General features: G+C 50.4%; 3 protein-coding genes across 5 annotated transcripts in view; 1 reads left to right on the plus strand and 2 right to left on the minus strand.

The window, feature by feature from the left end:
• TMEM59 (transmembrane protein 59) overlaps positions 1-2,163 on the minus strand; it is an 8,459-nt gene extending 6,296 nt beyond the window's left edge. For both annotated transcript variants that reach the window (XM_015636669.1, XM_015636668.1), the window contains exon 1: positions 1,953-2,163. In XM_015636669.1, coding sequence (XP_015492155.1) covers positions 1,953-2,135 — 183 coding nt within the window. In that variant the 5' untranslated portion in view covers positions 2,136-2,163. The remainder of the gene's footprint in view (positions 1-1,952) is intronic.
• Positions 2,164-2,352: 189 nt separating this feature from the next.
• TCEANC2 (transcription elongation factor A N-terminal and central domain containing 2) lies at positions 2,353-7,805 on the plus strand. 2 transcript variants are annotated; one of them, XM_015635588.3, is made up of 4 exons: positions 2,353-2,552; positions 3,545-3,686; positions 4,895-5,088; positions 6,848-7,805. In XM_015635588.3, exons 1-4 carry the CDS (start codon positions 2,451-2,453, stop codon positions 7,034-7,036), a joined length of 627 nt encoding a protein of 208 aa, XP_015491074.1. In that variant the 5' UTR covers positions 2,353-2,450; the 3' UTR covers positions 7,037-7,805. The 2 variants fall into 2 exon arrangements, with proteins under 2 accessions (XP_015491074.1, XP_015491076.1); XM_015635590.3 differs by lacking the exon at positions 2,353-2,552 and adding an exon at positions 2,570-3,140.
• A 3,799-nt stretch (positions 7,806-11,604) lies between these two features.
• On the minus strand, positions 11,605-22,633 carry CDCP2 (CUB domain containing protein 2). Its single transcript, XM_033516285.1, has 6 exons — positions 20,545-22,633; positions 18,543-18,890; positions 18,121-18,465; positions 17,314-17,667; positions 14,685-14,863; positions 11,605-14,492 (listed from the first exon to the last, which is right to left on the minus strand). Exons 1-6 carry the CDS (start codon positions 20,618-20,620, stop codon positions 14,178-14,180), a joined length of 1,617 nt encoding a protein of 538 aa, XP_033372176.1. The 5' UTR covers positions 20,621-22,633; the 3' UTR covers positions 11,605-14,177.
• Between the last annotated feature and the right edge of the window lie 1,757 nt (positions 22,634-24,390).

A 24,390-nucleotide genomic window follows, 5' to 3' on the forward strand; every position in this document is an offset into this window, starting at 1 on the left:
TGCAGTGGGCAAACCTGGAACAGCAAAACCTATGGATTTATTTCAAACAGAGCTTTTCCTTTTGCAGTGGGCAGACCTGGAACAGCAAATGCTGTTTTGTAATTCCAGACCCACAACTCATAGGCAAAATTAATGTTTTAGAAAGTGGTGTGTTTGAAATTAAGAGACAGTGCTGTAAAAGATTTTTTGATGTTTAACCCTACAAAGAGTAGAAAATCTCCATTCTCAGAGCTTAAATGGGAAAACCCAGCAGGAAAGGACAGAAATCCTCTACTTTTGACAGTGGAATACAATGTATCTAAACAGTCTAATGACTCTAATTACAGCTACAACAGAACTATCAGAAAAAGGGATTATTTCTGATGTCCTGCACAGCATCCTGGTTATCTACCTAGTGCCAGCTCCACAAACACAAATGTTTATTTATTATACTGAACTGAAGGGCAAAAGTGCTTCCCCACTGGCAGCTATTAAAATTAAGCAAATATAGAAATCCTACACCTAGTATTTCTTCTGTCCACAGGTCCAGGGGAATGGATGTGAACTAAAGCCTCTGTCACAGGAGTGTCCCCCTGACCACACCCTGCCACTGACCCATGAACCAGAACCTCAAAGCCAGCAGCCACTCGAACTGCACAGGTGCAAAACAGGCTCTGAATTAATTTAACAACAACCAAACACACCACACCTCTTGTACAACCTGTTGTAAATGACCTGGCCATTTTAATTGAGAGCACAAATTCATGTGCATTAAAGGCACGAGAGAATAAAATTGTGAATATAGATTAAAATTCAAGTCTAACACTGACAAGGTGGGTGGTGCTGTGACAGAAAATGTTTTTTTAATTTGACATCCAGATAAATCAGCTTTACAGATGGATTTCCACAACACTCTCAATAAAGTTTGTCTTAATTTCCAACCACAACTAAAACAAATTTCTTTCAATTCCACCAGCACTTCTGTGACAAACAAAACAAGCACTAAATTTAAAAGGTGTGATTGCATTAATGAACAACAAGACATGACAAAATCCTTACACAAAAAGTGAAGCAACAAAATTCAAAAGTGCAATAAAAATCACATAAATATCAGCCCTCCTTGAACTTCAATGGTCCTACAAGAGAAACAAGATCCATGCACCAAAACAAACTGTAATACATGTGTAAATTTACTCATATTCCACACAACTCCCTGTTACATCTTTCCAGCTACAAAATCCAACTGAATTCCACAGGGAAGCAGACAAAGCCCTGTTACCTGATCCTAGCACTGCTCCACTCGCCTGCTGCCTTCCCAGCAGCATTTGGGACTGTGAAATCCCAAATATGGGGTAAGAGTTCCACCTGCTACAGTTGATAATGAAGTTTATTGCCAAGAAAAAACAAGGAAATATGAGATTTTTTTTTATCCTGGATTTTCCAAATTTAAGCCCATAGCTCAAAGGCGTGCAAAGCATGAACCAACAGCAAACTCTGGGGTGTGAAATTAAACTTCTACCAGACACAACTTCAGTATTTTATCATGAGATAAAAGATTCCCATAAAGGCTCTGACCATCTACTTGTCATCATTTATGCTTCATCCTTCAACAGCCAAGTGCCGCACTGGCGCCCTGACTCAGGATCTCTGCCCTGCCACGAACACAGCACAGTTCCAGTGCCCAAAATACGGAGCAGCCCAAGCCAAATTACAGCTCCCTTTTTAGGAACGCATAAGGGAAAAAAAAACAGCAAAACGCCCAAAACCCACAAAAGCACCAGCACTGACAAAGCTGTACTTTGACAACAGCGCTTCACTGGCAAGAGGCAGCCTACCCATCTATTTACGTAAAGAAGTATCTGTCTTTAGACAAGACGCGGAGCTGCAGGGGGAGAGGGGCAAAGGACGGGCCGTGCCAGCCCCGGGGGAGGCGGAGGGAAGCGGCGCAGGTGAGGGGAAGGGCCCGCCCGTACCTTGGGGTAGGTGTGCAGGGGGTAGGTCAGCTGGCAGGCGCGGTGACACGATGCCGTGTTGCCCAACACGGAGTCGAAGGCTTCGGAGGAGGCGGCGGGAAGCGACTGCGAGGCGGCTCCCGCCTGGATCACCAGGAACAGCGGCAGGAGGAGGACGGCGAGGCCTCCCCGCCGCACCGCCATCTTCGTTCCTCCGCCCCGGCAGCGGCCGGCGGCAGCCTCTCGCGAGGTGTGCCCTTCGCGGAGCCTGCTGGGAGGTGTAGTCCGCCCCGCGGGGCATCCCCGCCCACTCCATAGAGCCTCGCCCCCGGGGGGAACTACCGTGCGGAAAGGGCGAGGCAGCGGCAGCTGCTCCCGCGCGAGGCCTGCTGGGACACGTAGTTCACACCGCGGGGTACCCTCGGCCATCCCATAGGGCCTGGCCCTTGAAGGGAACTACCGGGCGGAAATGGCGGGGCCGCCGTGGCAGCTTCCGTGAGGAAGGGCGGCAGGGCGAACATGGACCGGTTCGTGGTGCGCCGCGCCCGCGACCCCCAGAGCCCCCGGCGGGCCGCGCCCGGGCCCCGCGTTTGCCGGCAGGTCACCCTCGAGTCCCTCAAGGCAGGTCACCGGCGGGAGGTTGCGGCGGCATGGCCGGGGCACCGGGTGCGGCACGGCCGGGGCGGCGGGGGAGCAGCGGTGTGTGTGAACACCGGTTCTGCACCGGAATCTTTGCAGCGCTGAGGTGGGATCCGAACAGGGAAGTGTTTGTACAGGCGCAGAGGGCTCTGCTGCTTTGCAAGAGGTTCCATGGGTTATAACTCGGCGTGGTGCAGGGTCAGGCTGGGCACACGATTCGAGGATAGCCCGGTGATACCGCCAGCCTCAGTATTTCCAGCTGGTTCTCATCCCTTTCCAGCAAGGAAAACCCCTTCAGTTCATTTCATGGATGTCTTGAGTGAGACCTGCACGAGAGCTGAACCCCTCTTGGTCACCTGCTTGTAGAAACACAACAGCAAAATATGCTGCACCAAAAAGTTCATCAAGCGTGGCAAAAATCAAAAGAATGGTGCATAAAGCACTGCAGTTGTCTGACCACTGCTGGATAAGATGCTTCACATCCAAAATATGAGACACTATTTGCAGTCTATTCTGTCAAGTTCTGTGGCAAAACCAGTGAAAACCACTGCAACTGTGCAGTGTATTCAGGTTTGCCTTTGTATTTTCTAATGCTTTGTTTCTCACCTGCATTGTTTTACTTCTGAAGTTAATCTGAGCTGGATTCTAAGGATAATCAGCCACCTCCCCCTTAATCCTTTTTCCTATTTAGAAATATTTATACAATGGATTCCTTAAATTCAGAACACTTCTAGGAGACGTTGGCTACATCCCCAGAGTTTGGCAGACCAGGGTGAAGCCTCTCACTTTGTTTGCTGGTTACTTCAGTCTTGATTTGCAGGAGTTTTCTAATTCCAAGCAAGTACCCGTTGTGTATTCTGTGCCACGATCAATAATTCATGCACTGATAACAGCCCCATTAGCTGAGATGAAGGTAGTGTCCTTATTCATTGTAACAATATTCCACTTTCCTAATGGGCTTTTCTCTTTCCCAGAGAGTTGTGGTTGTGGAAGACATAAAACGATGGAAGTCTATACTCGAGCTTCCTGGGCAATCGAAAGAGAACCTGATGGAAGCTTTGAAGGAGCTGAAGAAGAAGATACCTTCCCAGGAAGTGTTACTTTCCACTAAAATAGGTACATCTGGTCTTTCTAAACTGTGAATATTAGGCTGTCTTGTGTCTGCTTGGCTTGTCAGTACACTAGAGATTAGTCTGGAAGCTTTTTAAGAAATGAGGAAATTGCTGCCAATGAAATATTGTTGATATCAAGCCTGCAGTTTTCACAGCTTGTACTGAAAATGTCAGCTGTCCTCTGATTCCTCCCAGGAAATACTGCATCACCCCTTTAGTGGTCAGAGTTTTGAAGAGCTCTCCTTGGTAGCTCTGTGTTTTATTCCTTCTCCTGTCTGTTAATGTTCATTTATCTGATTTGGCTGAATCCTCTGAAGGTGTGAGAAAATCTCCCCAGACTGGCCTGGAACTGCCTCCTGCATCCTCACACTGAGGAATCCCCAGCAGATGGGCAGCTCCGAGCAAATGGCACAGCTCACTGCCTGCCTCTTTTCCACAGGGCTTGGGGGAAGGATAAGGTGTGACCACATGGTCCCTGCCTTTCCTCAACAGGGAGAGCATCCCGGCCTTTGTTTGCCATCAGAGCAGCCGGATCTCTGTTCACAGAGCCCTGGAAAAGGAGCTGCAGTCGCCCCTTTCCCCATCTTTCTGATCTGTCATTTCATTTGCCATCTTCAGCCTATTCAGGCTTTTCCCGGGATTTTTCCCAATGCCAGCCTGAATTGCGCCGGCCTGGAAGAGCCACTGAAGCCTAACAGTGACATCTCCTGGCCAACAGCGCTCCTGGCCAGGGAAAAAACACCCCTCTGGAAGCAGGAAGGTCCCTTTTGTCTCCTCGCAGGGGAAAGCCTCTTCTTCACTGCCAGGTGTTCTCGATGGGAAAGATTCTGCTTGGAGTCACCGTGGTGTTCCCATGTTAAAATGCTACAGCCATCACCAGCAACATCTGCTTCCTTAAAGGGATTCCCAGTTAAAAGCTTAAAAACCTTCACCAGATCCAGAATCCGTGTGTTAAAAGCTAGTGTAGCCCTGTGTTAAATAAGTCATCTTGGTGACTTGGGAAGGTGATTTTCACAATTCCTTGCTAATTTCTCAAGCTTCATGATTGAGTCCTGGTCATTTTCATAAGTTTGTGTCAATGCTTTGGTTGTTTTGCTGAGACTGCCCGAGTTAAGGACGTGTGTGGCTGCTTTAGCACCGATAGGATTTGACTGGTGCCAGTTGTGTTTGTTCCCAGCTGCCAGGCCCAAAGGAGCTGTTCCTGTTTTCCAGGTCACACCGTGAACAAGATGCGCAAACACCCCGACCCGGACGTGTCCAGCCTCGCCAAGGACATTTACAGGGAGTGGCGAACCTTCATCAGGGACCACTCCAACAGGCCCTCCATTGAGGTCAGGAGCGATCCCAAGACCGAGGCTTTCAGGAAGAATGCTCGGAAGCTGCTCTGTGAAGCCCTGGAATTAGAGGTACAGTTCAGAACCACTTGTCTGTGGCTCCAAAAATTCCTTCTTGGAGGAACAAGTTAAACTTTTTCCAGCCAGAGATACTGCCAAGCTGGTCCTGCCTCCAGAGTGGGGACAAGATCAGGTGATCTGTTCCTATTTTTAGGGATTCATAGCATATCCCTATTTATAAGTAACTTCATTTGCAAGGTAATGTTTTTTGGTATTAACCAAGTGAACCTGCTAATTGTAAGCGAGGTATATTTGCTGTCATTTCCATAACCTGTTAACAGATTACTTGTGTGGCCACTGCAGTTGGGCTGTACAAGGACAAAATTAATAGAATATGAAGTTTTTCATAACAAACAGCTATGAAAGCAACAGTGGGACTTTTTTTGGTGTTTCCTAATTAAATATTTGTAAATTTAAATCTATAGCAAAAATGAAGAGGCAGGGTTGACAGTGTATAAAGTGGTGATATGATAAATACCAGATCCCTCAGGTATGTTTAACTAAATGAACAAGACTTTGCTGTAAGGCTTAGTAACTAGTTTGCTTGGTCTATGAAATGCCATAATAATTATAATTTTCAATGTATCCATTAATTATCCTTTAAAAGACAAGTTGAGTGATAAACATTCAAGAGTTTCAAAGCTGTGTGTTTGCTAGCTGTGAGAACAACCTCTCCAGCTTCCAGTCTGGGGCAGCCCAGAAGGATGGTTCGCTGTAGGAATGACTCTGAAAGGTGGGAGCTCACCTTTGCTGAGTCAAGCTTAAGTTCTTAGAAAGCACAGCTATGCATGGTGACTGTGAAGTGTGAATCTGTGGGACATAAAGACTCTGGTAACAGCCTAAAACGGGTAGATTTGGGTGAAGCAGACTGGGTAAAGCAGAATTGCCTCTGAACTGGACTCATCTGAAAACACCTGCAGCCATCACATGTGCAAGCAGAGGTTACAGCAGTTGAACTGCTTATAAAGGCAGGGGAGCCACAGCTGCTGCACTGACACCTGAGAGGCTGACAGAAGCAGAAGGGAAGGTGGGACTGAGTGGATCCAAGGGACTTTTTAGTGATGGGTAGTAAAATCTGTGTGGTGAAGGACTTGCAGGAATACCACTTAGCTCACTGGAATCTCCTACAGGCAAAGCATGGGAGATTCCCCATCAAAAAGGCAGAAGTGAAATTAAAACAATTTCTTTAAGGGGGGGAGGTTTCCTAAACTGTGCTGAATTACAGGTTTTGGCATGCATTGAAGCAGTAACTACATAATTAACATTTAGCAAATCCCTTTCTGCGTTCTTAATTACACCTTCTTCTACACATAGAGAGCCCACATTTCCCTTTATAGCACCAGGCAGAGAGTTGCCAAGTGTTTGGCATGTCTTAGACTTGCTGTTGGAATCAAGTTTAAAATAGTATCCAAGGTACCTTATATCAGTAAGCTCAAAAGTGAGCTTTATGGAGACACTACAGCATAGCTTATAATTGCAGTTGAGCTTGATACCCAAAGCTTGTCACAGATTAGTTTCCTGTTGTGATGGCAAAGTACTGCCACCCAGCTGGAGGTGGGAATATGTTCCCTGCCACTGACCACGTTGCCTTGTCCCTTAATTGCTAGGGTGGAATTAAATTGCTCTTCCTGTTACACTTGTGATAGGAAGCAGATTTCCTTGAATCTAAGCTGATTAATGAAGAAACACTGAAAAGCACCAAACTCCAATTTCAATCAGCTGGCCTCCTTATTAAGTGTAAAGATCTAATTTTATACTTTGCTGTTTTCAGATTGATCACCCACTGGCTGAAAATATTGAGCGTGAAGCTTTTCATCTCTGTTCCCGCCTCATTAGCGCTCCGTATCGCAGGGCCGTGCGAGCCCTTGTCTTCTCATTAAAGCACAAACCTGAGACCCGAGCAGGAGTCAAGGATGGCACACTCACTGTCCCTGCCTTTGTACAGAGCCATAAAAAGTGAGGTGTTGTGCTTGATCCCGAGGGAGAACTTCCTGTGCCTGCATCCCCGTGGAACTGGGAGCCCTTCCAGCGGTGAGGGGAGCGCAGGAAGGCTGACTGGGTGACTCCCTGGCACCACTCCATGAACAGGGCTGCTGGAGGGAAGAACTAATCATGGAATGGGTGCTGTAAATCTGACTTGGTAGAAATCCATGTAGGCTTATTGCAAGGAAAGTTTCTTCTACTCTTCTGTGTATTTTCCATCCTTGCTGACTCACCTGTTTCTCTCTTCTGCCCGTTTGTTGTAGCTCAGTTTAACTCCATCCTTGATGTGGGTCTTCAGGTGTAATGAGCTGAATAACCCTTTTAAAGGAGCAGCTCAGTGCTGTGCTGGCTGGAAATACTGGGAATTATGGGGATTGGTCCATGGGAGGGGATTCCTGGGGGATCATTGCAAACTTTAGTTAGCACTAAATCAGCTACGCCTGCTGCAGCTGGGCCCTGCCTGTGGCAAGAGCTGCTGTGCCAAGGTGATTTTCCTTTGCTGCATTCCAGAGCTGGATGCAAAATGGATTTCAGTAACTTCCATCATCTCAGTCATCCTGTGATTTGGGGCATTTTCTAAAGCCCCAGGGTAAAGGTGCTGTCTAATGCCTCTGCTGTTCAAGGAGCAGTTCGTTCAGCCTTCCAAACCTCACTCATGATGTAAACATGGTGCTTGTTCTTACTGTAATGTGAAAAAAAACACTTGTAATGGATTTCCTAAATAAAACTAAACTCTCCTTTTTAAAGGCTTTTTTTTTTTTTCCTAAAAGGAACATGGTTGAGAATCACTGCATGAACAAATCTGACCAACAAATTATTGTTTAAATTCTTTCTAGTTATTGAAAATTGGAATTCTTGCCTCTATATTTGCTCTGATTTCTTTTGTGCCATAAGTTGTCTTGCTCTCTTTTACTAAGGCTGTTCCAGGCATAGTGTTCATATCTTCACCTAAAAAATGACTAACTGTCATTACTTGGACCTGCTAGATACTTTTTTCATCTGTAGAACCTTAGCAAAAACACCCAAAACTTACCTGAGATGTTGAACACCATAAATTTAATTTGATAATTTCAGGTTCTCTTAAGAATATCTTAAACCCTGCTTTGTTTGTTTGGGCCAGTGCAAGACCAGTTTTGCCTGTACACATTGAAGGTGTCCTCAAACAGAGGTCTCATTTGTAGGAAGTTAAGGTCAGGTGTGTTGGAGGCAGAAACTGCCAGATCTGTGTGTGGTGATGGTGTGGGTAATATTCAATAAGATGTAACACTTGTTGACCAGGCTGTAGCAAAAAATGGGAAACCCCTCAATTCCTTACAAGCAATCAGCTCCATTTCCCACTTAAATAGCTTCAAACCTCCCAGCTGTAGTGGAATTTGTGTATCCTGGACCATCAGGAGGGGTTCAGGATCAATGAATGACACACCTTTTGCATCAGAGCTGCAATGCCATGACCTGCAGTATTTATTTGCAGCTTTGTGTTCCTGGCTGTGTTTCCTCTATTTGGGTAATGTGAGAAGCAAAATTCCTGAAAATGAGGAACTTCTGGTCTAATGAAAGCTGGGCCAAAGAAGTTTCCCACACAGGTCAGATACAGTCTGGCTGTGCCAAATATTTTTCATTTAAAAAGTAACTGCAGAGTTGCTGCACACAAGCAGAAAACTCTCCTATAAATTTCCTCTCTTTAATTGTTGATGTTTTTTCCCAACTTGTTTCAAAGGAACCCAAGTGTAAAGCTCTGGGTCCAGTTCTTTTATCTTAATGTTAAAACTAGCAATAACATTTGGGCTGAGGAGTCACAGATGCAGCTTTGCAGAAAACTGGAGGAGCTGGAAAAGAATCTGGAGAGTTGGACTCAAGACCCACAGCAGGAGGAATTCAGGGAACCAGGGAATGTCTTAATGACAGAAAGGAAGGTAGGGAAATAAACAAAAACAGAGATGGGAAAACAACAGGCCAAAAAGGGTTTCCCTTTCCCAAAAGGGTGATGCTGAATGTGACAACGGATACTTGATACCTGGCACTAATGAAGTTTTTAATTAGTCTCTAAAAACCAGATTCCCTCCATGGAGCAGCATCACCTGCACACTGTGTTTATTGATGCCTTGGGTTACCTGCTGAATCAGTTTGCTGCTCCTTGGCTCTTCCTCCTGTGGGTGATGCAGCCCAGTCTTCATGCTGGGGAAACCCTTCTAGATTAAAAGGGAGGATTAAAAGGGCTGAGCAGTGGCTCCCTTGTGCTTGGTTTCTCTGGCATGGAGACTGAAACTGCTGGTTCCCCTTTTATACAGGGGAAATGTTAAATAAGGGAAGCACCCAATCCAGAGAAAAGTTCTTGTTCTTCCTTTTTCTTCCAGATTAAGCCTATCCCAGAAATTCCTTTCAGCAAACACATACATAAAGCTGGCAGACCTCTAGAGACCTGCTACACCCAGCAAAGAGAGGAGGGAAGCACCTTCTGGAGGTGTCACCTCCTGATCCCCCTCCCCGTGCTTGGGGAATACAGGGTGGGCTCAGGGCAGCACCAGGAGGGATGGAAGAGGGAATTCACTCCTGCAGAGCTGACTCCTGACCCTGGCTTTGAAGAGCAAATTTGGGATGGCAGTAGGTGACAGCTTGCTCTGTTCCCCATCAGCAGGTACAGCTCAGGAGAGCTTTGTCCTGCTGCAAATTACTTGAGTGAAAGAAGATGGGAGTAGACAAGACCCTCCCTGTCCTTTGGAAAAGAGAGAGCTCAGCAGCTCACCAGTTTTCATCTTTCAAGAGGCTCTTCAAAGGTTCCTTCACAAAGAATCCAAACTTTTAGATCTCATTTGCTTCCCTGGCAGCCCTGTAATATGAAGGGTTGGCTAAACTGGCCCTGGATTAAGAGACATTAAGACAAGGAGCAGCCACCGAAGCCCAAAGGATGCTCCAGGAACTCTCCTCCCTGGGTATGTTATGGAGCAGAAATAGGGGGCAGGAGCAATGGAGGGACACAGGGAAGCAGAAAAGAAGAGGCAGGGAGAGAAACACATGAGGGAATTCCCCAGCCTGGTTGACCACAACCAGCAAAGCCTTGCTCCTCCATGCATGGCATGGCAACATTCAGGTGGGTGACCTGGCATCTCACAGGAGGGGAAACTGAGGCACAAAGGAACTCTGACACATCATAGTAAGCAAAAAAATAAAAAAAAAATAAAAAAAAAGGGAAGCCCATGCCAGGGTTACACTGAAATTCATGATGCTCCAATTCTTGTGCTGGCAGTCCCCTGAACATCCATGGTCTGTGTCAATTAAACTAGATTATGGAATGATCTTTGCTAATTATATATTATTATCTAGGAAGCAGTTATCTCGCTATAAAGGGTGCTCCTATAATGGACAAACACTGTTCCTCTAGCACAGCCAGCTCCAATGGCAAGAAAAATACAAAAGCCAAAATCATTTCTGCTGTGGCCAATATTTTGCCTGAGCTGGAATGTTCACATTGCAAACACTGCACTCCTGTCCCAGATAGAGAGAAGAGAAGGAGGAGGAGGGCTGCAACATGCAGAAGAAGGCAGGATCAAATCTGTATCCCCCAAAGCTGCCACAAAGACTTGACTGTAAGCTCAAAATCCAGCTGTGAACTCTCCCACCCATCATGGAACACTCAGCCTTCACACACCAAAATCCCCATGAACAGGGCTCTTGCTGTCTCCAGGTCTGTGATGATCAGGAAACTGGGCTTAAAATAAGCTTGGAAAACAGCTCATTAAAAATGCCATCATTGCATTTTTAATTGTCCATATGCTTGATCCATTATGTTTCCCCAGATGGCTGAGCTGCCTGACTACTGCCTCCTCATCTGTGCCACTATGGCCAGGGTCTCCAACAGGTACCTGGATCCCCAAGGCAGGGCCACCCTTGTGGCAGGCTCTGTGTCACTGTGGCCAGGGGCTCCAGTAGATACCTGTGAGCTCCATCCTTCCTGGCACAAAACCACACCCACTGACCCATCCATGCCAAGCTCCTGGGGAGCCAGGACTGGCTAGATGGCAAAAGTGGCTGGTGGGCTCCTGGCCTTACACACCAAACGCAAGAAAACCACCTTTTTTTTTGAGGAGCAGCAAACCTGCTCCTGCTCCAGCCCATGAACTGCCCTTGTGAGGGGAGGATGCAGAAGATGCACACCACCAGCATCCTCAGTCATGGGCTCAGCTCCAGCACTGGCTCCCTGTGCATCACAAGTGCCCCATTCCCAGACTGGGATTAGAGTATAAAAACAGAAGAGATGCAAATAACCCTCTGGGCAGAGCAATGAGGGAAGGTCCAGCCATAGAGGACTGTGGATGCCACCACAGAAAACTTACAGTGAGCATTATATAGAATAAATTGCCTGGGAAGGGTCTCCGGGTAGAGGGAGCAGGGTCTTGTGCCAGCAGCAGTGCCCGTTTTGGGGCACTCCCACCATCATTCTCTTGTCCATTGCAGCAGCACAAAAGCACATCCCCCAGCAGCCACCCTCACAGTGTGACACATCAGGAAAACCTTCCTGGTAAATAGAGAAAACACAGAGAGCGTGGCTGAGATTTTTCAGATATTTTAGCACAGCTTCTCTCCGGTAGGAGCGATCTCCCCAGGGAAGGAGAGGAATAAACCAACTGATCCCCTGGGGGCTCTTGCAGTGCCATTTTCTATGATCTACGATTTTCCAACAATTCTTCACTGGATTTGCACACAGATGTTTGCAGAGGGGTAAGAGAGGCTCTCCCTCCTGCACAACAGCCAAACCTTTGTCTGCTCTGGAGAGACAAGACTCCACATCCATAAGCAAAGCCAGGAAACGAGGAGGCTGCATCCAGCCTGGCTCAATCCAGCCATCATGCTCTAAATAAATAATCAGATGAGCAATGGGAGCACTGCCCGTGGCTGCCGCGCTCCCGCTTGCTCAGGAAGCAGTGGGCAAATGCTAAGGAGGGAAACTGAGGCCTGATGTGTGAGGAGCACAGACACAGTGGAGGGAAGGAATGCTGGTGATGGATTCCATTATCTGTTTGCCACTCATCTGAGAAGCTTTTACATGAGAAGAAGGGCTTGTTTCAGGAAATTACCTGGGCAGCTCCCCCATCCCTGCTGGGCTCCAGCTCCAGCCGGGGCAGTAAGTCAGGGAAGACCTGACTTAACAGGAGATGCCAGTGAGCAAATTCCTGCAGGGCAGGGAGAGACTGGATGCCTAAATCTAGTGGAGAGGCTGAGACATGGTGCAGGAGGACTGGCAGGCTGGTATTTGGTGAGCACCAGAGGCTTTCCTCGCTCCAAGTGAGACTGGCTCGAGTGGCTCACTGCTGGTGGCAGATACAGCCGTAAATGCCATCAAAAACAAGTGGGTAAAGGGCTTTTGGAGACATGTGTTAATCACCCTGTCCATGTCCCCTGGAAAACACCCTGCAGGCCTGGGGCTGCTGGGGATTCCCCTGACTCAGGAGCAGAGCTGCTCCCACAGCACCAATCCTGCATCTGCAGGGATGTGTGCAGGGGAGCACTTCACCCAGGGACGCCTGGGTGGTTGTGAACTGGGGCCAGAGCTGGAAACCCTCCCTGGGGTGACCAGGTCCAACTCCTTATTTGAGTGCAACACCAACAACCATCCAGAAAAGCCTTTTCCCCTGCAAATCGCAGGGTTCTGGAGGCTCTGGCTGGGTGAGGAATATCTGTCCTCCAGGCAAGGGCTGGATGCTGCTGGGTGCTGTGGGCTCCCTGCCAGGCACGAGCAGCCGCAGTGCTCACCTGTTTCAGCAAAATCTGGGCCACCAAGAAGGTTAATTATATCTTTAAGTTTCTTTCAGTTGTCAAGTCTTGTAACTATGGTCTCAAGCTGACAGTTCTATACCCAGCAATTAACCAGCAGTGAGGCTTTGCAGGCAGTGGGGGAGGCTGGCCTTGTTTACCATCTCTGCACACAACAGGCTCTCAAAACATTCCCTTAATGGAGCTCAACGGTGCTGGCAAATATTTCCCTGGGAAATCTCTCATTTGCCGATGTGTTGCACCAACAAACGCCAAATCAATCCGGGCTCCGATAACGAAGGCTCCTCATTAGGAGGCATGCGCAGCTCTGTGCCTTCTTCCCTCCCCAGACACTCCTGCAGGGCTGGTGCAATCCAGGAGGAAAAGCTGCTGGATCATCATCCTATTCCTTGGCTGCTGCTTCCTCCAATGAACAGAACAGTCCCAGAGGGAAGCAGGACATCAGTCCTTTCAGCCACGAGTGGAGATCTGGTGTCACTGAGGTCCCAGAGGAGCCAGCCCCTCTTGCTTTGTTGTCTTTATAGGGTTACCAAAACCTCTGCACTCCAACATCTCCCCAAGCCATAGCAGGATTTACCTGTATTTTCAAACTTCAGGAGTAATGCTGGTAGAGAGTTTTCAGCCGTGGACACCTGGATATGCTAGAAAGGAGGAAAACACAGAGGAGAAGAGGATTGTTCTCCTCCCCTCCAGCTGCTGGTGGCTGAGGCACTCAGGTGAGTCCTGCGAGAAGTGAGACAACATGAGAAGATCAAACGAGGAGCTCCAGGGCACAGCAAATGCGTCTCATCACATCACCCACAGACACCCAGAAACATCACCTGGGAGCACCTACATGAGCTACATCTGTGTGTGCCAGGTGGAGATCCCTGTAACACAGCTCCACAGTCCCCCCCAAGCATGGGCCGGGAGCACGGAGAACATTTGTTGGGAATATAGCTACATTTGGGGATGGTTTGTACATCCAAGAATTCAGCTAGAAATAATTGACAGGAAGATTTGCAGCCATCGGCAAACAACGTTACTTTCCTGAAAGCAGCAGCACTACAGGGAAAACAAATTGAAGCAGGTGCGGGAAGAGTTAGGGAGCGCAAGAACTGCATTCCTGAGCCAAATGGACAGATTGAGACAGAGGAAAACAAATTGGGAAGGGAAACGGCTGCCTATTGCCCAGAATTTTCAGGCACTAAGAGAAGGTGGAGGTTGGGTTCAGGCTCAGTTTCAGGGCCTGGGAGCTGTGTTTCTGTTTGGGTAGCTGTGTTAGGGTTTAGCCTGGGGTAAGGGTGGATTTTGGGGTGCCCTTCTGCCCTGGACTGGGACTGCAATCCCTGGAGAGTGGAAAGAACATCCTACAGAAGCACCAGCCCCACCACTGCAATGACCATGAGGAGCCCAGCCAGGATGCAGATGCTGATGAAGATGATGTCGCTGGTGTCCTGGCTCTTGATTTCACGGGCATTGATCACTTCCCCCTCCCACTGCTGGGCATCCACCAGGTTTTCTGCCTGGCTGAGCCTGGATGGATCAGGACCAGCGATAAGGGTCACTGAGGCTTCCTTCTTCTTTGGCTCACACTGCACCTCGTACTGGTGGATGTCCTCCTGGTCTCCCACTGAAAAATCAATGTAGAGGGTGCTGACGATGACAGACGTGTTGTTGCGTCTCTACAAGACAAGGGACACAGCTGATCAGGGCTTTGTGCAGCTCTTTTCCACAGGGGTTTGGAGGGGTTGGCCATGAATCAGGCCAGCATCTACTGGGAAAATGTGAGAGGGACTGGGAATACCTCTCTGCAGCCAGCACAGGGCTAACCATTTACACAGCTTGCTTTAAAGGGCTGTTTGCTGATCACTTACCTGAGATTCAGTGCCACAGGTGTCGAACCTGGTGTGTATTTTAAAGTTCCTGCCAACCACCTGGGCTGCACAGGAGGGGGTCCCCAAATAAATCCTATTCCTCTCCAGCTGGGCCAGGGACTGCATGGGGATCTGGATGTGGAAGTCTGTCCGGGTGCAGCTGACGTTCATGGGCACAACTATTGGGACAGAAAACAGGACTTGTGTAGGGGGGGGTTTCAGGAAAAAAGCTAACTCCAGAATGCAGAAAGCAATCAGTATCAGTATTTTAGCCCTGGCCCATGCCAAGGGCAGACATGGATGGCTCCCAGGCGCTGCTCTGCTTTCTACCCAAGGGAGAAATCTCACTATCAACCCTCTTGAACCTCATCCTCCTTCTTAGGTCTCCAAGTGACACACAAGTGCCATTACTGACAAAACCATCCTGCTGTCACTGCCATTCCCCATCACTGCAGAGCCAGCAGGACATTTGAGTTGCTGCCCAGGACCAACCACGAGAGCTTTGTGGATGGCTTGACATGGGCACAGAGCTCCTCTGCATCCTACAACACCCCTGCAAGAGACAGTACATTGATGAAACAGGAGACACATCTTGGAGGGACCCCATGCATGCCCTGGAGTGATGCAGCTTCATGGCTGCCACATGGCTCTCCTGAAAGGGTGAGCTGGGTTCATGGCCCTGGGGCATCCTCCTGGGGAATGGCCCAACCCAGGCATAGTTCCAAGCATCACCAGACCTCCACTGTCCTCAGAATGCTAATTTTGATGGGGAGCTGGTGAGCAGTGTATGGAGGGAGCTGCTGTTGAGCTGCCCACGATGCCAAGATGAAGAGCAAAGCAATGGTGACTCCAGCACCTCTCCATCACCCTCCTTCTGGCACCATGTTTGGCCTCTCTGGATGTAGAAAGCATCCACACAGGGAAAGAAGCAGGGAGGAAGAACACCCCCCTCTTTAAAGTGAATCCTTGCTCAGCTTGAACTAACCACTTGGGCAATATGAATTATTGAATTATTCCAGCTCCCTCTGAATCTCAGCCTTATGAAACTGGGAAGATGCAATAAAATCAATACGAAAAAATAGTGTCACTTTGCTTCACTTAGTGCATTATAAAACCATTAGAAGATTTACCAAATAACTAAAGCGCATTAGATCAAGAGGAGGAGAAAGTGGATCCTCTCTCCTGGCGTGAAGGCTTTCATTTCAATGGCCATAAATCACACATGCCCCGCCCAAGCCATGCCTTTTGGTGGGCCTGAAAGGGAAATATCTGCATGGCTGAAGGTGGGTGTGGATGCAGAGTCTGAGGTGCCTCTTTGCCTCTGTGGACTCCTGAGGAAGCTGGTGGCAGGGAGAGGCTGGCAGTGCTGGCAGCTGGATGTGACACGCAGGACGTTAATCACAAGCAGATGCTGGAATCACTGGGCAAACACGGCCAGCAGGCTTAGCTCTGTGGAGGGAGGCTCAGTTTCACATCCAAGCCTTTGTCCTCCGCTAGCATACATCTGGCAGTGTGTACCAGGGGACGCAGGAGCCTTGGGCAGTTGGGAGGTGTCACACCCCTCCCTGTGATGGGACATCCCCCACTCTTCAGCAGCACCCCATCTGTCTGTCTGCAGGCTGCTCCCTCTGGAGTAGTGACACCAAGTCTCTGCCTGTACACAGCTGTAAACCAGTGAGCAATCAGCAGGACAAGGACAGGGACAGACCTGTTCTGCACACTACAGCCCTACCAATGTGCAGTACTACCTCCCTCCCTCCAGAGGTTCAGGACAGAACTCTATCCCATCTCTAACTCCAAGAGCCACAGATCTCCAAATCCTTTCTGCTGTGCTGTAAGTGAAGAATGATCCTGCAGCTGAGGGATAAAACCCAGAGCCAGCCTCCCCAGCGCCTGTGCTGCCAGTCCAGCAGCCCTGCTCTGGCTCCAGCCCTCTGGAAAGGCTGCCCCTGGCTGAATCATCCCTGACCCACAGGTCAGCTCGGATGTAATTATACTGAAATACAACAAACACCATAATTTTGCTGGTGTTTGAGGCGCAAAGGTTGGCAAATAGAGCAGGAAGGTTACACACTGCTCCTGCCAGCAGTGGCGGACATGCCGGACATGCTGGCTGGGACACGGCATGCCAGCAGTAGGGCTGTGCCAGGCAGGCCTGGCCAGGTGGATGTGGGAATGCTGTGCTCTGGGGGTCCTGCCCTCCCATGCTGCTGCCAGCAGAGGAGGGGACATGGTTCATGTCTGCCTGCTCAGCCATGTGCTGGAAAGGCCAGAGCATCCAGGGGAGCAGGGAACAAGGTTGTTACACTTGAGCCGGTCACTTGCTCTGGGGTTTTTGCCCATTAAAAACCCTCAGGTTTTCTCTCCCTCACACCCTGAGAGAGGAACAGGAGCATGGCAGTGGCAGACACACAGGAATCTGAAGCTGGAAAGCATCTCCTGAATGCTAAACACAACATACAGCTCACTCGCCACCTCTTCCTCTGCCCCATCCCTACAGAGCCACGGCCCTGCTCCTGCAGACAGGAACCTTCACTGATGATCCTTCTGGAAATTACATGGTTTTAGGCATGTCCCAATGGAATTATTGAGTTCTCCTGCACTGAGGAGCACCCAAGTGGGACCTTACCTCCCACGTAGGAGATGGAGAAGCCCCTCTTGGCCGTGTTGCGGTCGGTGTGGAGGACCAGGAGCAGCTGGTTGCTGCGGGAGGTGACGGGTGCCAGGCTCTCCCGCCCGCACCACCGTCCCAGCAGGGACCCGTTCTCGGTGCCACCATCAAAGGCAGACAAGTGATCGTAGTCACAGCCACCCGTCAGGCTGCTCCGGCCCTCCAGCTCCATATCCAGGAAGAAGACCTTGACCCGGTAGCCTGGGGGCAGCTGGATGCTCCACTGGCACTTGAGGTTGTTGGGGTAGAAGTTGGGGTACTGAGGGCTGGAGAAATTCCCTTTGATGGTGGTAAACACCTCCTGGCACTCGCCTGCTCAGCGAAAAAGGGGAAAGGAAAAAATCAAAAGCAAACCTGAAGCCTCCTGGGTGTGGATGAGTGATCACTTGTTTTACTGCTAAAGGATGCTCTGCCCTTCACCTTACTGCTCCCAGCCTTGTGTTTGGCCAATGGACAGCCAGCATTGGGGGAGGGAAACTCTCAAGGGAGTCAAAATCCTACAGGAGCAATCCTTATCCCCAGGGAATGGCATGAACAATGGTGATTCCTGCTCAAGGAGGCATCCCAGGACTTTGAATAGCCACAGCGATGCCATTTGCATTGTGTGGTGCTTTACACTTCACACCATCATCTCATGGGCTCTCCCCAAGGGGTTCCCCCATGACCATCTCCTCTTGCTGCTGTGCGAGGGAGAGAATCACAACCCCAACCCAGGGTCTGTCCCCACGTCCTTCCCACTGCCCCACCACCCTGAGACCCCCGCACCCGAGTAGAAATGGGCCTTGAAGCCCCTGCCACCGATGTTGAAGTCTGACTTGAAGATGATGAAGAGGTGTGGGGTGGAGGAGATGGTGCGGGGCGGGCGGGCGCTGCCGCAGTAACGTCCCAGGCGGGGGGCAGTGACGGTGGGGCCATCAAAAAGGGCCACGTAGTCGAAGCCACAGCCTTGGCCCCCTTCCATCTGGAAGTCAGCAAACACCAGGGTGAGGGGGCCACCACCGCCGGCCCCACCGATGCTCCAGCGGCACTCGGCATCGTTGGGGTAACTCTCGGGGTAGCGGGGGCTGGTGATCTCCCCAGAGAGCCCCGTCAGCTGCCCACCGCAGGCGTCTGCAAGGAGGCAAGCATGATGAGGGCAGTGGAAGAGGACAGATGGATGCTCAGTGACCACCACACCTCCCTGCTACCTTTCTTGTAGGCAGCGGCGAAGCCGTGCTTGGCCACGTGTCGGTCGGAGCGGAAGACCACAGCCATGACGTGCCAGGCAGAGGAGAAGGGTGGCGGGGGGCTGTGGCCACAGAAGGTGCCCAGGAGGTTGCCCTGGTCCCGGGCAGCCCCGTTGTAGACCTGGAGGTAGTCGTAGGCGCAGGTGTCGTGGTACTCCAGCTCGAAGTGGCTGAAGGAGAGCAGGACGGAGGAGCCCTCGGCCACCACGATGAGCCATGTGCACTCTGTCTCGTAGGGATACAGCCCCGGGAAGTTGGGGCTGGAGAAATTGCCAGAAGGTGCTGAAAGTACTCCCCCACATTTGATGCCTGGGGGACACAGAAGTGGGTGTGATGTCCCCTTTCCAGGGGAAGCCTAAAAGAATGGAGACAGGATGCACGACACCAGCTCCATCCCACCACCACGGTACCAAACCACCAGCATCCTGCAGAATTCCACTGGGCTTGTCCATCTACTCTCCCTGGAGGACACATGTGTCCCCATCACCTTTCATCCCTCTGTGTAGCCCCTCTTCCCTATGCTGCCCTGTGGGGGCTGCAGGAGGGCTCAGCTGTACCCCTGAGCCTGTCCTGCCAGTGACAGCACAGCATCCCCACCTGTCTATGGCTGGGAAAAAGGAAGTTGGGAGTGAGTTTTAAAGGCTCAGTGGTACCAGGCTTGCCAGAGCCCCAGCTGCCCAGCCCTTCAGCTTTGTGCCTCCCACTGACCACACTCCCTTCATATAATGGTGGTATCAGAGAATTTGAGCTGGGAGAAACAGGGGTGAAGGGCTCGATATGCTGAACAATGAGTTATGTGTGGAGGGATCGATTTCCTAATGAAATCTTTATACTGAGACATGGTTATTATAAAATAAGGCTGAGAGGGTTCCGGCTGTCACCTGCCCCTGGGTCTGATTAGGGCTGGGGTGAAGAGGCTGATACAGGGGGAACATACATCATGTCTGGGAGGGATGCAGACCCTGCACAGCCCCCAGGAGACACGTGTGGGTTCCCAAACAAGGCTGGGCGCTCGCTGCCATCAATCTGGGCCAAGTATATTGCAAATCAATAGTCAGCCTGTGCACATTGCTTTTCATCGTGCTCACTGGCACGGTGACCTCGCAGCAAGGGGGTTCCTGGGATGTGTGGGATGCAGCACCATGAGTGTGTGTCTGGCCAGATCTAAAATCACCTTGCTAATTACTGGAGATAGGCAGTGAAGTAATATGGGGCTGGTACTAAAGGAACAACACTGTTGAAATAAATATCCAAGAGGTGAGCCTGTGGGAGAGGTGAGAAGCCATGGTGAAGACAGATGGATGGATTAAGGGCTGGGAGCCTTGGGGTGCTCTGGAAAGCCCAGGTGGGTGTATGTGGGGGATGAGCAGGCACCACAGGGCAGTGGTGGAGCCTCAGGAGCACCTGCACCAGGGCCACGGATGGGTTTTGATTTCTGGCTCAGCCCTTCTGTGAGAAAGGCCCTGCTGTTTTGGGATGGGGGACTGCTTGGGTTACCCTATCCCCTGAATTACTTGTCATCTGCTGACCCTGCATCCTGGGGGACATTTTGTCTGGGTACAGTGACAGTTTTATTGCACACCTCCCACATACACATACATGCATACATTCACATATAAATGTATATGTGTATATAGATTTATATAAGCAAATGCAACTCCAGGATCTAACAAACCCTTCACTAAAGCGCTTGTACACCACAACAGAACAACCCCTACCTGCAGTCCTCAGTAAGGTAAGCATGAAGCAGAAACCCAAGCACGGAGCAAGTGTCCCACACTTGCTGCTACCACAACAGTGACTCCAGACCCCAGCTCCTTGCCCCTGGCCTGAGCCAGCCCCTCTCCCTGCTGGAACCCACTCACACCCCAGAGCCACTGTGGCATCTGCAAATGGCCCTCCCCTCCTCAAGAACGATGGATGCCCATCCAGCTCCCACCAGGAGCTGGAACCAGGCTCTTACCTCTGCTGGGAGCATCCCCGAGAGCCCCACAGAGCATGGCCAGTGCTGCCAGACAGCCCAGCCCTGTGCACCCCATCCTCCAGCAGGCAAATCTCCCCTCACCGAGCTTCCTTTTGGAGCTGTCTATCTGGGAGGAAAAAAATAAATAAAGAGAGAAATAAATAAAAAGCAGGAGGACTGTAGAATTAATAGTGGAATGAATAATTCATCGCTTGTTTGAATTAAGAGCAGCAAGGTAACTTGATCTATTCCTCCCTTCCTTCACTCAGTTTTAATGATCTGGATCAAATGTCCCAAGGATTTACACTATACCAGATACCTTGTCAATACACTATATTTAGAAGAGATATTAATGTTTCAGAAATGGTGTATAACGGCAGTAAGTCTGGGCTGACAATATGCCCTTAAGGGGCTATGAAAATAATTTAGTTCACCAGGCAAGCCAGCGAACCAAAATGGGAATTTCAGACTTACCGCGGAAAAGCATCTCAGGAATTAACATGATTTATACTGCGGCACCCACTGCACAAAGGCAGCTGGTGGTGAAGGCGAGAGAAACAGGGAGCAGGATTGAAACGTGGCCGTGTCTCCGCGCCGGCTGCCAGGTCAGCATCCCTGCAGCAGGAGTCCAGGCTCAGCGGGATGCTCAGCCCGGGAAAGCAGCAGTCGTGAGCACTAAAGATAGCAAATCCCACCTCCCCCGAGGAAGATTAGAGATGAATTGTGACTCATGGGCAAAAAACATCGATTATTATAGAACCTGCTAAGGCCTTGGAGAATTGCCACGTTCCTCCATGCTGGCTCACGCTACTTCTCGCCCAGGCTCTTGGATGCGCTCAGCTGAAGGTAAGCAAGCCTTTGTGTTTGGTGGGAAAGATGTGCTCCTTGTGCTGTGCCACATTAGCTGGAGAAACCCCAAACCCAACAGCGGCTCAGTTCCTTCCCTCCCGCCCAGGAGAGAAAAGACTTTCCTGCTGCCACAGCCCACACCCACATGAATGCCAGGAAACAAAATCCCACGAGGGCCTCCCAGCGTGAGGGACCTGTGCTAAAAAAGTCACCTTCAAAGCAGCAGGGAGAGAAGCAGTGAGTATCTCTAAATCTCAGGCAGGAGACAAGTTGCATTTATTAATTAAGCAATGAGGATCGATGCTTGAGACATTTCCTGTGGATTAATGATGGGCTGGGAGGAGCTGATGGCCTGAGGTGCAGCTAAAGACCATTAACGCCAACTGGTCATGAATCCCCAGGAAATGCTCCATGCCAAGGTCGTTAAGTGCCTGCATATATTTATGGGGAATAACAACAACAATAATATTTGTACAGGCTCTCTCCCCACTGCCCAGCCTTGCTGGAGCCATGCCGAAGGCTGCTGGGAGCATTGGGACATCCCAGCCAGGAGTTCTCTCTCCTAAGCCCAGCTGAGGCAGGGAATATTGGGTTCTGTCCCGGGGCATTGAGCACTGCATCATCCCACCAGCACCAGGACAAAGAGCACAGTGGAATGAGGAGGATCAGGGCAGCTCCCCCTGTCCCTGGGTACTGTGTGCAGATCCTGCCCCAGTGCAGGCTCTGGGAGATGCTGCAACGCTGGCACGTCTCCTGCTGACCTCCCAGGAACATTACAGAGCTTAATTAGCTGCTTCCCTAATGGCCGGGAGAGGAGGTCTGTCCTCGTCAACAAGTGCGGGCCCACACAGCAAAGATCCAGGCGAGGTCTGGCCATGGCACAGGGGCTTCTCCTGGGTATTTTCCATTGCCACAACCAGGTTCATCCAGAAGGAGTGCTCAGCCCTCCCAGCCACCATCCCCTGGGCTCAGGAACGAAGTGCTTCCCGACTTCTGCATCACTGCACTATGGAGCAACATGTTTATCCTCATCACATCCATCCTGGGCAACACCCACTGTCTTCCAGCCTTTCCAGCACTGCCTCAGCACCAAGCCAGCTCCTGGGACACCTGCACAGCTGCTCCTCTCCCTCCCCTTAGCTGGGCTCTGCATCAGCAATCCCCGGGAGATGGGGGTCAGGGCTGTGCAGCACAGCAGCTGTGCCCCGCTCCCAGGAGACGGCATCCATCAACCACAGGCACATTCACCCTTCTCCTGACCCGGGGATGGCCATTCCCAGGCTGGGCCTGAGCCCAGGCAACCTGGCTGTCAGCTGAAGAGCGGGGTGGGAGGGTGGGGGAGGCAGGGGGAGAGTGACATGCAGCAGGGAAGCAGAGGAGCCATGCATGGAGGCCTGGCTGGAAGGTGCTCTGGATCAGCCCAGGGTACTTCTGCTCCAGCCACAGACATGGTGGGTGATTTCAAGGTGTGCCTCTGTTCCTCTGTGGGCAAATTTATAAATCATGAGTCAAAAAGGCATTTGATTCATTTAAACAGAAAGGACGTGATCGGGATTGTGAGACTTCAGAGAAGATCAAAGGTTTAAAAACGGTCCCCAGGAGAAACGGGAATTATTTAGGCAGGAAATAATGAGATGAAATTAAGAAGGTATTGAGGCTGCACATGAGGAAGAAGAAAGGAAGCGATGCAAAGCCCATCTCCCCTGCACAGTGCTGCACGGGTGGCAGGGGCTTCCTGGGGGCAGGCAGAGATCAGGAAAGATCCCAGCAGCACCGCCCTGCCTGGCAGGAGAGGCAGGATGTGAGCCCCTGCCCTGGCTGGGCACCCACCCCAGCTCACACACCTCCAGCTCCACAGATGCCCCAGTCACCACCAGCACCGACACCGATTCCCCACGAAACTGCCACCACCGGCTGGTTCTGGGCCTCCAAAGGGATGGAAACCTCTCGTCTTCTCCTGGCAAGGAATATTCTGCTCCAGAGCCTTTCCACTCCGCATCCCTGCGTTTGCAGGAATCCACGCCATCCTCTGAAAGGGGCTGTCCCCATGGGGGATGAGGGGACTCGTGTTAGAGCCAGCCTGAGAAACAACAAAAGGCGGGAGGGGGAAGGGAGAGAAGGGCAGAAAATAGAGAACAAAGTGCCTGCGGGCGGTTTAAAAGCTCCTTCGAGTTCCTGCTTCCAAGGGCATCATCTCCCCCACGGAGAATGTCTCGCAAAGCCCCTGTCCCCTCGGGCGGGACATGCCCCGCTCCTCCCGCTCGGCCGCAGCCCGCCCCCGCAGGATGGCAACCCGCAGCACTCACAGCTTGCTCCGTCTCTCACCACCCTCCCTTTGAGCCACGAACAAAGACGGAGCTGCGCGGCAGAACGGCCGGACCAGCTGGGTAGGGTTTAACCATCGTGGCCCATATGTGCTGAAATACCCAGACATATTGGGGTTGTGTTTAAAGGAACAGTCCCAGCTTTCGCGCTGAAAGCCGGCGCTTTTCCAAGGAGAGCGTGAAGTTTTTTACCTTGGGCCTTTGCAAAAAGGTGGGGTGTGGTTTTAGCAAAATCTCAAAACCATGTAATATTTAAAGCTAGTGGGCCAGAAGTAAGGTTTTCAAATACTTGATATCTGACAAAAAATATTTCCTCCATATCCCTAGCTAAGGCCAAAGTAGGGGGAGCAACTAGAGAAAGCATCTCATTATTTTATCAGCCTGTGTGCAAAGAAGCATCTTCACTACACGGTGACTTAGGGAGGCTGAAGCACAGCATGGACTGGAGATGAGAGCTTGCCTTGGACTGACATGGACAACTTCCCTGGATCTCCATGCCTTTAAACCCAGAGCCCAAGTTTGGGTTAGGAAGATGGCTTCCTTGTCAGCCCTTGTCTCCAAGGAAGTTAACATAAAAGCTGCAGCTACACTTGATTAATTCCAGGCATTTGGTAACTGGAGACAAATCTCAGCAGTGCAAAGGGAACTTACACTCCCTCCCAAACGTGTGAAA

Source organism: Parus major, chromosome 8, assembly GCF_001522545.3.
Source record: "Parus major isolate Abel chromosome 8, Parus_major1.1, whole genome shotgun sequence".
Lineage (NCBI taxonomy): Eukaryota > Metazoa > Chordata > Aves > Passeriformes > Paridae > Parus > Parus major.

Coding starts and splice junctions, on each gene's coding strand:
- TCEANC2 (XM_015635588.3), top strand. CDS start 2,451: ATGGACCGGTTCGTGGTGCGCCGCGCCCGCGACCCCCAGAGCCCCCGG. Junction 2,553..3,544: donor TCACCCTCGAGTCCCTCAAG/GCAGGTCACCGG, acceptor TCTCTTTCCCAG/AGAGTTGTGGTTGTGGAAGA. Junction 3,687..4,894: donor GTTACTTTCCACTAAAATAG/GTACATCTGGTC, acceptor CCTGTTTTCCAG/GTCACACCGTGAACAAGATG.
- CDCP2 (XM_033516285.1), bottom strand. CDS start 20,620: ATGGGGTGCACAGGGCTGGGCTGTCTGGCAGCACTGGCCATGCTCTGT. Junction 17,668..18,120: donor CAAGGCCCATTTCTACTCGG/GTGCGGGGGTCT, acceptor TTCGCTGAGCAG/GCGAGTGCCAGGAGGTGTTT. Junction 14,864..17,313: donor CTCCATCTCCTACGTGGGAG/GTAAGGTCCCAC, acceptor CTGTCCCAATAG/TTGTGCCCATGAACGTCAGC.